The 11,369-nt window shown below is 52.7% G+C and overlaps 4 protein-coding genes across 4 annotated transcripts; 3 read left to right on the top strand and 1 right to left on the bottom strand.

The window, feature by feature from the left end:
• Positions 1 to 118: 118 nt before the first annotated feature.
• On the top strand, positions 119 to 2,744 carry QC761_207860 (uncharacterized protein; the record flags this gene model as incomplete). Its single annotated transcript, XM_062876532.1, has 6 exons — positions 119 to 827; positions 882 to 1,399; positions 1,461 to 1,782; positions 1,838 to 1,980; positions 2,061 to 2,195; positions 2,724 to 2,744. Exons 1-6 carry the CDS (start codon positions 128 to 130, stop codon positions 2,742 to 2,744), a joined length of 1,839 nt encoding a protein of 612 aa, XP_062735130.1. The 5' UTR covers positions 119 to 127.
• A 370-nt stretch (positions 2,745 to 3,114) lies between these two features.
• QC761_207850 (uncharacterized protein) lies at positions 3,115 to 7,467 on the top strand (the record flags this gene model as incomplete). The annotated part of the gene is made up of 3 exons (XM_062876531.1): positions 3,115 to 4,598; positions 4,652 to 5,727; positions 5,775 to 7,467. 3 exons carry the CDS (start codon positions 3,115 to 3,117, stop codon positions 7,253 to 7,255), a joined length of 4,041 nt encoding a protein of 1,346 aa, XP_062735129.1. The 3' UTR covers positions 7,256 to 7,467.
• QC761_207840 (uncharacterized protein) lies at positions 7,440 to 9,818 on the bottom strand. Its single transcript, XM_062876530.1, has 3 exons — positions 8,090 to 9,818; positions 7,956 to 8,030; positions 7,440 to 7,635 (listed from the first exon to the last, which is right to left on the bottom strand). The coding sequence occupies exons 1-3, from the start codon at positions 8,814 to 8,816 to the stop codon at positions 7,541 to 7,543; spliced, it is 897 nt and encodes a 298-aa protein (XP_062735128.1). The 5' UTR covers positions 8,817 to 9,818; the 3' UTR covers positions 7,440 to 7,540.
• GTR1 (GTP-binding protein gtr1) lies at positions 9,680 to 11,347 on the top strand (the record flags this gene model as incomplete). The annotated part of the gene is made up of 2 exons (XM_062876529.1): positions 9,680 to 10,257; positions 10,318 to 11,347. Exons 1-2 carry the CDS (start codon positions 10,049 to 10,051, stop codon positions 11,345 to 11,347), a joined length of 1,239 nt encoding a protein of 412 aa, XP_062735127.1. The 5' UTR covers positions 9,680 to 10,048.
• Positions 11,348 to 11,369: the final 22 nt, after the last annotated feature.

The following is an 11,369-nucleotide window of genomic DNA, read 5'->3' as shown; positions in this document are numbered from 1 at the left end:
CATGTTAGAGAGAGGGGTTTCGTGGGGGTTTGTCCGAGACCGGCTGCGAGTCATTAATATTTACATGAGGTATGATCTCGATGAACACCCACACATTAAATGTAGGTAGCATCCAAATGCAGTTAGAATGCAGGTAACCCCCGGCGTGACTCAACTCAGCAGAAAGGGAGGTTGTTGTAATCGCTTTATCGCATGTATGCATATACCGAGACAACTCACCATACCCTTGCTCGCACACCATCGCCATGCTGCGTTTGAAAATCTTGGCTTCTCTTTGCTCTTTTTCATGATCACGGCGCCAGAATATTTTCTCTCCAAGGCGACAGAATTGTTCAGTCTCAGAAGCTGCTTCCCTCTTGACATCACGACAGCGAGAATGACGTCGTCAGATATAGAGAGGCACGACACGGACGACCATGAGCTCCTCCACAGCATCAGAGACGACCAACCCCTCCTTCGTGCCCCAGACGAGGAAACATGGTCGCCCCCTCGGGGGTTCCTCTGGATACAAGTCGCCATCATGTCGAATGTTTTCCTGTACGGATTCGACGGCACCATCACCGCAGCGACCTACGCCATCATCAGCTCCGAATTTGATGCGGCGAACAATGCCTCCTGGCTTACCACGTCGTATCTCCTGACCAGCACTGCGTTCCAGCCGTTGTACGGAAGGGTTTCTGACATCTTTGGCCGCCGCGTGTGCTTCTTCATCTCGACTGTGACTTTTGCATTGGGATGTCTTGGTTGTGGGGTTGCTGGGAATGTGGTGCTGCTTAATTGTATGAGGGCTTTGACTGGGTTTGGGGGTGGTGGGTTGATGACTATGGGTACGTGTGGATAATGTTGAGGGACGGAAGAAGTTGGACTGACGTGTAGAAAAGCCACCATTGTCAACTCGGATATGATCCCGTTCCGCAAACGGGGTATGTACCAGGCTCTTCAGAACGGCATGTTTGGATTTGGAGCTATTTGTGGTGCTTCTTTTGGTGGAACTATTGCCGACGGTATTGGTTGGAGATGGTGCTTCTTGCTGCAAGTGCCCATCTCTGCTTTTGCTCTTGTTGTTGGTGCCTTGGTAATCAAGAACCCCGAAGGAGGGTTTGACTTGGGTCAGGGGTTTCGAGATATCTGGACCAAGGTGGACTTTTCAGGCGCACTGCTGCTGGTTTTGGCCATCTCTATTCAGCTTGTTGGTCTGAGTCTTGGGGGGAATGAGCTGCCATGGGGGAGTCCGTGGGTCATTGCCTCCTTGGTGGGTAGTGCCGTTTTGTTCGTCTTGTTTCTGGTGGTGGAATCGAGGACTCAGGCCATACCCATCATTCCGCTGCGTCTGATCAAGGGCAAATTCCCTTTGCTGGTGGAATTTGCCAATATCTGTGTTGGGTTGTCAGCCTACGCGGTACGTTGATGACCACGAGACACACCTAGACCTAACGTTTTGCTAACATCGTCATCAACAGTACCTCTTCAACCTTCCACTATTCTTTCAAGTTGTGTTGCTGGACTCGGCTACGGCTGCCGGTGCTCGGCTCGCCATCCCATCCCTCGCCACGCCTATTGGCGGCTTGATAGCCGGCGTTGTCATGTCAAAATGGGGCAAGCTCCTCACTCTGGTACGCACTGGAGCGTTCCTCATGGTTATAGGAAACGCCTTGGTGACCTCACTCGGTTTTGAGGATTCAGCTTGGAAGTACTACGTGTACATCTTCCCGGCAAATTTGGGTCAAGGCATTGTTTACCCAGGCATTCTGTTTACCTCTTTAGCTACCTTCGATCATGCCGGTAAGTGTCGCCTCGCTGAAAGCTGTGAATTGGGTTACTTACTGCCAAATCACAGACCATGCCGTTTCAGCCTCGACGGTGTACTTGATCCGATCGCTAGGAACAGTCTATGGAGTGGCAGTGACATCTGCAATCCTCCAAACCACGCTCAGCATTCGATTACCCGATGCTTTGGGCGAGATACCAGATAAATGGAGAGTACTTTGCCCCTGTTTTGCGACCTTGAGGAGAGAAGGACTGTGGGGAATATTCAGAGAGCTGACATGTGATATTGCTAGATTGTCGAAGAGATCCGTCATTCGGTGTCGGCCATCCGAGACCTGCCGCCCGACATCCAACTCAAGGCACGACATGTCTACTTTGAAGGCCTTCGATACTCGTTTGCGACATCTACTGCGGTGGCAGTCGCGGCTGTGTGCGTTGCCCTCCTGGCCAAGGGATCGAATCTTAGGAGCACGACATAAGCAGCTTTGTTCGACGAGTTGGGGGCCGAAGTGGTGGTGGGGTGGTGAGCTTGGATGTTGTGTGCATGGCTACCATTTCCAGTCACAGAACGTTGCAGCTGCTGCAGTGCAGTGCATTATCCAATCAATCTTTTCGGAGCTGTTTGTGTGTGTGTAGCAGGAAAGAGCCAGGCAGTGCTCGTGAAGGTAGATTTGAACATGTGACATCACCATTCTTTCCCCACAACCATGTCCCGCCAGCATCGAGCTTCTCCAGAGCCTCACCTCGGTGCATCTAATGTCTGTCATTTGATCTTCATGCGCGCGTTGCAAGCCTCGACTTTTCGCGCGTCATTTAGCGTCATGTATTCCTTTACTCCTCTTGGGGGGCTCGGCTTGACACGTCGACAGCTCGACGTTCAATAAACGACCTGAAACACATCAACAGCGCTTCCCGACGGTTTGAATGGTGCTTGGGCTGACAGGTGCCTGCTTCAGGAGGTGTGCATCACCCACTGAGGTTCAACTGGTTGGTCAGGATGGTGCGGCGCAGCTCATGTTCCTGGCGGCTAATGCGCGTAGGGGAAGCACCGCAGCCAACCAAATATCACCACTGCCGCTCCACCTGGGACACGTCAATCGTCCGCTTGCATGGCACATTCCCTGGTGCTGCATATCGAACAGCTTCATTCCACACTGCCGGGTCGAACCGAAGCTCTCGGCATGTCGCGAGCCTCGTGGTTGGCTTGTCGGACACCATGGACGAACCCATACATAGCTATGCGCGTGCCACCGCCGGCTCTCATGCCCGCCTGCTTTTGGTCTCTCGTTCAATTTAACATGTCCAAACTGCTCACACCTCCAATACTAGCTGGCACCTGCCGTAGAAATGGCCGGTAGTGAGAACAAACAGGCAACTCAGCTCCTCCAGGCTCAGCGAGCCCAGATCCGTGACGAACAAACATTCGGCTGGCTCCGAAACCGATTTTCATCTCAGGCCGGCACAGAGTTCAGCCACCGCGAGATCAACAAGGTCTTGACCGAGGTGGTAGAGTCAGATGGGTCGCTAGGGGTTGTCAAGGCTTTACTCTCCCTTGGTGCCGACGTCAACTTTGTCCGCCGCCGAAACTCAACCACATGGACTAAGATTGCTCAACGACATCAGAACAATGAGCGGAGTGATATCCTTCTCCGCGCCACCATCAAATGCCGACCGGAAACAGTCCATGTTCTCGCAGCCCATGCCGACCAGCAGAATCTCGACAGTGTCCTCCATCACGCGATAGCCAGGGGCAACTTGGCAATTATCCGTACATTGTTGGATCACGGAGCAAGCCCTGTTTACCTACACGATGATTTTCAGGGCGCCGTTTTCCGCGACAACGTGGATCTCATCGAGGTTCTCCTCTCGGGACATCATCTGCCGTGCCTGGCCTGCCGGTCGACTGGACTTCGACTGGCGGTAGCAAATGGCTCGGTCGATGTCATACGTCTCTTGCTGAACCACTGGGCAGACGTCAACTATGGCGATGGTATCGCACTTATCCGCGCTGTGGAGGATTCTCGACCAGATCTCGTGGCGGCATTGATCTCTGGACCGGTGAAGGCCTCGCCACGAACTCTAGACACAGCTGTCAATAAGGCAACCAACAATCTCGACACCTTTGGCTATGAGATGGTAGGAATGTGCTTGGCAGCTGGTGCGGCTGGTCCAGCGACGACACACCTGATCACGGACGGCTTAATCGAGACCATAAGACGGCGGGATGTTCAGCTCCTGGAAACCATCATCCGACACAGACGAATCCCCGAAGAGTACGAAGGTTTTGCGTTGGTGGAAACAATCCGGACTGGTCAAGTGGACGTTTTGGCCATGCTTCTTGGGCTGGACCCCTCCTCGCAGAGTCTTACGATTGCGGTTTCGCAGGCCATGAAAGTCAACGACAACGATGAGCGATACGGGATTATTGAACGTCTGATCGATGGGGGAGCCCAAGGTCTCTGTGTGGCAGAAGCACTGATCAGCATTGTCCATTGTCTGGTTTCTGACTCTAAGCGTGGCGATAGCGCTGCGAGGGACAGGGACCTGTGTCTATTCAATCTGATCCTGTATGACGGAAAGGCCGATGTTAACCATCGAAAGGGCGAGGCTTTGCAAGTCGCTGTACGATCCTCGTGTGAGGACATCGCAGAACAAATTGTGGACCGAGAGCCATCACCGGAGGCACTTGGTGCCGCGCTTGGCTGGGCGATGGGTACTGAGGACAAGGATCAGAAACGCCGTCTGGTTGAACTACTGGTTCGCCACCCTATCGACGAAGTTGCCAGTGGGAAAGCATTGGTGGAAGTGTTCAAGAACGACTGTGGCAATACGTAAGTTGTGACAGCAGTTCCCTGTTGATGAAGCGTGACTAACATCAGCCCAGGGAATTGATACAACTACTTCTCACACGTGCATCGGTAAATTACAACAATGGAGAGGTCTTTATTTACGCAATCCGAAGCTTTCGCCCCGAGACCTTTCACTTGGTTCTAGGTCAAGGTATCAGTTACAAGGCCTTGTTCACGCTACTCATGGAGGCACTCCGCGCCCCAAGAACGGATAGGAGGGCGTTGTTGGGTGAGGTCATGAGTCGGCTTCAGCTTGATCATCTCAATATGGCGCTCAAACATGTGGTTTTGGAACCAAAACCGGATTTGGCACTCGCTAAAACGCTACTTGACTCTGGGGCAGAGCCAACTCATGAAAATGGCGTGTGTATCAAGAACGCGGCTTGTAATCTTGAACGTGACCTGTTGCATCTATTGGCAGGGTACGCTGGGAAGGTTCCGGAGCTTTTTACACAGGCATTTGCCGCTATTCTCAGCAGAGGCAAGCAGTGGATTGCGTTTGAACATGTCGACACTATCAGAATTATTTTGAAACATGGCGCTTCCCCCCAGATTGCCAGCAGGGCGATGATGGACGTGGTGGACCAGCTCGCTTGTAACAATGATCAAGCTACTTTGTCAAGGGCCTTTCTGGACAGTCTCTTTGCCGCGGGAGCCGACGTAAACTGCGAAAACGGAAAGGCTGTTGGCACGGCGGCATCAAGGGGCGACCCTCTCCTCCTCGATTACTTGTTGAAGCAAAAAGCCGATGCCAGTTCCGCAACACTGGCTCTTTCTGCCGCCATCATGGCTCACCACTCTGAGTCTGTTCTTCTCCAAATTCTCAACGTCATGGCTCAACCAGGTTTGCCTACCGACTTCAATCATTCCCTTCCCGGCATGCCGCACCCGCCGATCATTCTCATTCTCAAGTCTTATGGAGACTCGGTTGCGATTGTCCATCGTCTGGTGAGGGCTGGATGTCGTCTGGAGTCTACTGTTTGGGCCGTTTGTGACACAGAAAAGGATGCTCAGGCCGAGGTTGAGCCTGTCACTGTGCTGATGTGGGCACTGTTGCAAAAGGATGAGATGATTAGCAAAGATGTTATTGAAGCTCTCATCTGCCATGGATGTAAGTATCTCGCCTCTTGTGACAACAAAACATTCTAACGGAATTAGCCGATCTTTCATATACCACCCCGGTCTCGAAAACCACGCCCTTTCTCGTGGCTGTCAAATCTGGGAGAGTTGATGTTGTGGAGATGCTCCTCAGCTATGGGGCCAAGGTCAGCGTGAAGGATAACCTTGGTCGGTCGCCGCTCTTCTTCGCGTCTCGCGCAGGGGACATGGATATGATGAAGACGCTGCTTCAACATAACCCCTCTGTTAATGACGGCAGTCTCCATGAGGCGGCTCGCAACTTTCACCCTGAAGCGATGAAGTTGCTTCTCGATGCTGGTCACGACGCCAATTATCGTTCCACGAAGCATGGCGGCCGAACTGCACTGGGCGAGGTTGCTCTCAAGGCAACAATGCCGCATGACATTGCCCTTGCGGATGAAAGTCTCGACATTCTCGCCTCTGTCGATGCCAGCCCTCTACTCAAGGTGCGCGGCAAAACTGTCATATTCCTTGCCCTGGATAATCAGAACAACGAGGCCATCACGCGAGTTCTTCTCGATCGACTGCTTTACAAGACCCTCAATAGTCACGAGAATACTTTCCAGGAGGGCATCTATCACTATTCTCCGACGATGTACATCATGAAAGGGATCCTCCTTGGCCCGCGCTCGCCGGCCTTGGTACAAATGCTTCAGGACCACGGTGTTGAGGACAGGTTCTATGCCACCATCGAAGAGACGCAGCCAGCTGATGCTGTTGGCCTCCCAGAAGAGATTCGCGACTATGAGCGGGAGCGACGAGCCTGGGAGCAGCGCAATCGTCGTGTGGAGGAAAGTCACGGTAATGAGCTGAGACGGGTGACGGAAAAGGCGACGGTGCACGCCCAGATTGAGGAGCAAAAGCACAACCGCAGCGTGCGATACAAGGAGGAACACTCCCAACAGGGGCGCAAGGAACGCCGCTTGAACCACCAGCAGGCAACTTTCCTTAAGGCAGATCGACATCAGAACGACTCGCAGATCAAGATCAGTGAGGCGAATGTTCAATCGCGGGTCCGATGGCAGAAACATAACGATAATCTCGCCATGGCGGACCAGAAACGGAGTGCGTCTTTGGCTCATCGCCAACGGGCCCATGTGCAGCATATTGAAGAGCGCAGACAGAAGAACACTGTCGCGCTAGAGCACAAGGAGTTGAGACATGCAAAGAGTTTGACGCAGATGCAGGATTTGCATAGGCAGAGGTGGGAGGAGAAGGAAAACTTTAACTATCAACAGTTGCAGTTTCAGAGTCAGAGGAAGTTGCAGGAGGCGGAGTTTAGTCAGAGGCAGAGGGAGGCGGACTTGAATGCGTATGCGGTGAGGAATCATATTGATGGGGAGGGGGCCAGGGGGAGGCATGAGTTGAAGATGACTGAGTTGAGGACACAGAGGGGGAATATTATTGGGCAGGTTAACTTGGAGGAGTTGAGGAGGTGGAAGCAGGAGGGGGGGATGGCTGGGCAGGGACAGGGACAGGCACAGAGGTTGTTGGCGTAGTCTCCTGAAAGGATTATTGTCGCTGTTTATGGGAGCGTCTTATGATCTTGTGTTTTGCGGGCGCAAAGGGTACAGTCAGAAGGTGGAATGGGTCTTACGATTGTAACGTAGCGTTTGCATTTTATGATTATGAATTACGAATATATAGTTTAGTACAATTTTGAGAAAAGAATTGTTCATCTTTTTGAAATACCAATATTTATTACCACCAAACATCCCAAGTTTTGTGTTCTAACTACATATCCAATTTCGCTGGCCCTAACCTGATGTCCCACCAATATCTCCTCACCAAGTGACGGTGAATGTCCGCGTGAAGACCATTGTCCCCTCTGGCTTCGCCGTGACGGTTTTTGTGCCACAAGCAGAGGTAGTAGGTACCGCTAAGAAGATTTCGAAAGAGTGTTAGTCAATGTCTTAAACAGAGGAAAAGAAAAGATTACCCGATCAAAGCTTACATATGAAAGAGGGAAGAAAGCGTCAAAGCCATAAAGACTGAAGGAAAAGAGACTATGATAGACATCCCGGAGTTCTTGTTGAACCACTCTGGGAAATCCCTCCCTGGCTTCCAGTCGCCGATGGAGGGAACGTAGCTTGAGTCTGGATCATCTAGAAAGAAAAGAGAATAAGAAAGGGAGAGTTGGCTTCAACTCTTTTGACGGTAGGAAACAGAATCGGGGGGTGAAGAGAGATGTTGACTTACCTCCTGAGTTGGGCTGAGATGGCCTAGTCGGATCAGTTGTGCTAGAGCCAGGCGAATCCCCTGCTGGCGGCGAGTCTGGGTTCTGGTTAGCACCTCCGTTTCCACTATCGGTACCGCCGCGCCCTGGGTATTACCACTGCCTTCTCCCGCACCTGAGTCCGCCCCCCGGTTCACCGTCCCACAATCCCCCGCCGGGCTCGCAAAATTCCCTTCCCCACCCCTAGCAACATCATCCCCCGGGTTGGGAAACTCGACGTCGAATCTCTCGACCGTGGCACACCCGTTCCCAATATTTGCCTTGAACACCTCTGGCTTCTTGGCCCATCCGCCTTTTCCGCCTGACCCGGGTGTGATGTCGACAACGGCGCAGTTCATGTACATCTCCCTATTCCCAATCTGGTTGAACCAGGTCCACGCAAAGACCGCTTTCTTTGTTGCCGGAACGTCAGCTGGGATGCTGAACTGGTAGTTCCTTTTGAGTGGGCAGCCGCCTTCGTAGCTGCGAAGGACTTTGAACGATTTGCCACCGTCGATGGAGAGGGAGGCCTGGCAGGAACCGCCGTTGTGGGAGGCGCCGCCGTCCACAGTGAAGGATTGGCTGGAACCAGCCGCCCAAATTGCGACGGGGTTGCCTTGTGGGGAGAGGGAGTAGAGGTCGAAATTTGGGCCGCAGGGGTAGGTTAGGCCGGATGGGGAGAGGGGGTCCTTCAGGTTATAATCGATATCGGAAGAGCGGAGGTTAGGGTTGCTTAATGAGCCGAGGGGTGGTGGTGAGGAGATCATCATGTGGGCTGAGATCTGAAGGGCAAAGAGGAGGAAGAGGAGGCTGGTGAGGCCTGGGTAGAGGAGCTGGGGCATCATGGTGTTTGATGGTGAGGGTGGATGTTTGTTGGTGAAAGTGTGGAGAGGTGGGTTTGAGTATCTCCAGAGAATGTTTGTGAGTAGATTGCTGGTTAGGTTCGAAGTCGAGTCGTTAATATTGCTCGTATATCGACACTGGTAAGAGGAAGAGGAAGAGAAAAGGCCGTTGAAGATGAGAAATCGTTTATATAGTTGTGGCAGACAAACAGAGCCAAATTGTTGGAGTGAATCGGGATGTTGGTGGAACTGGAAATTCACTGCAAAGTTGCCGACACCCAAGAGACACAAACAACGTGAACGCTAGTGCTATTTACTGAAGTCGGTGTTACGGGGTGAATATATTCAGTTCAACGGAAGGTTCGATCGCATACAAGACTGGGTTGCCTTTATGCTCTGTCCTTTCACTCCAGTCGAAACAGAATGACAGCAATGCATATCACGGGAACCAACACGGTGACTGAAAGCTTGACTCCAGGTCTGTATTTGAAATTATTTGATTTTCGCCATCCTGCCAACTGGCATGTCCAAGTGAGGAGGCTGAGTTGAAGGAATGGCATGAAAGGGGTAAAGGGGGCAGGTTGCTCGGCAACACCTGGAATGCTCGTTCACACTGCTTGGTCTAGACTCTACCAGCTTTGTCAAGCAGGCAAGAAGTGAGTAGATCAAGATTCTCGTAAAAAGATCAAAAGACGATCCAGATGGTGAAGACAGCTGAGACATGAAAAACCTACTTGGACAGTACCTGAACAGCTGCCTGCTTGAATGGTCGATTGGTGCCAGAGTGTGGCTTTGCATGATCCAAAACAGCTGGTCATTTCAGTCACCCTTTTCATGGAGTACCTGACATTAGCTCAAAGAGCCAAATATGATACAGGCTCTGAGTTCGCTCCCATGAGACAAGTGAAAGCTGAAGAATCGCAACGTCGTGAGCTGAGCAAAAGTAAGCAGTGACGTATTTCGTCACGTGAGGCTAAGCTCCCGTTGCTCATCCATACCGCCAAACCCCTTACAGTTAGCTCAGTTGCACCGATGATCCCTGTCGGCCCGCTCCCCAGGTGGATCCTCAATCAGCTCCCGTACCTAGCCGCTCATCCATGCCTGCTCTCACCCACAACCACTTCACTCATCGCGACCGCTTCAATCATTCACATCATCTCAATTAGTCAGGGCTGGACTTGTTCAGCAACCCATACACCAATATCACACATGAGGTAGCACACCCAACAAACACAATGTCAGGCCTGGAGACGACAACAGGGAGCGGTGGCACCGCGGGGGTGACAGATGGCTCATCAGGGGGAGGGGGAATTCCAAAAACACAAACTCAGCTCAAAAAAGTCAAGAAGCAAAAGGTCCTCCTCATGGGCAAAAGCGGCTCCGGAAAATCCAGTATGAGAAGCATCATCTTCTCCAATTACCTCGCCCGCGATACCCGCCGATTGTATGTTCTCTTCCCCCCTGTCACTCTCACCCAAGACATGAATTACTGACCCAAAAATAGAGGCGCAACAATAGACATCGACCTCTCCCACGTCAAATTCCTCGGCAACCTCACCCTCAACCTCTGGGACTGCGGCGGACAAGAAGCCTTTATGGAAAACTACCTTTCCCAGCAGCGCGCCCACGTCTTCTCCAACGTCGGCGTCCTCATCTACATCTTCGACATTGAATCCCGAGACGTAGAGCGCGACCTCGCAACCTACGTCAACATCATCTCGGCACTGGTCCAATACTCCCGCGAAGCCCAAATCTTTGTCCTAATCCACAAAATGGACCTCATCCCCCCCCAAATGAGAGAAGAAGTCTTCGTCCAACGAGCCGCCCTCGTCCGGAAAAAAACCTCCGAGGCGGTCGCGATAATCAGAAAAGGCTCCCTCGCCCAACACTCCCCCTCCCCAACCGCCCTCACCCCTACCCACCCAGCCGACGACCTCGAACCAGAAATGCAGCTCTTTGCAACCTCCATCTGGGACCAGTCCCTCTACAAGGCCTGGGCGTCCATCATCCACGACCTCGTCCCGAACCTGGCCGTCATCGAAGCCCAGCTCGCCTCCCTCGGCGTCGCCATCGAAGCCGACGAGATCCTCCTGTTCGAGCGGACTTCGTTTCTTGTCGTGTCAAAGTGGGCCTCCCACGAGGGGGATAAGAACCCCTACGGCGACCGCTTCGAGCGCATGTCGAATATCCTCAAGTCGTGGAAGCACACCTGCAGCAAGTTCACGGGCACGCCGCGCAACGCCGAGCAGTTCTCCGAGTTTGAGTACAAGATGGGGTGCCACTTTAGCATGTTTGTCACCAAGTTTACCGCCAACACGTACATCTTGGTGTGCATGCCGCCGGGGGAGGCGAGGTTCAACAGCGCAAAGTTGAATGTGACGGCAGCAAGGTCGTGGTTCAGGTTTTTGGATGGGCCAAGCCCGGGGGCGGCTGTTCCCGCTGCTGCTGCTCCCGTTGCTGCTGTTCCAGACGAGGGGCCGGTACAACAGAGTCCGTATAGGGCTGTTGCGGGGAGTTATTACCCAGGAGCGTGAGAGCATGGGATGGGTCATCCAA

Source organism: Podospora bellae-mahoneyi, chromosome 2 (genome assembly GCF_035222275.1).
Source record: "Podospora bellae-mahoneyi strain CBS 112042 chromosome 2, whole genome shotgun sequence".
Taxonomy (NCBI): domain Eukaryota; kingdom Fungi; phylum Ascomycota; class Sordariomycetes; order Sordariales; family Podosporaceae; genus Podospora; species Podospora bellae-mahoneyi.
The sequence above is the reverse complement of the archived record's forward strand: the minus strand, read 5'-3'. Positions and strand labels throughout refer to the sequence as shown.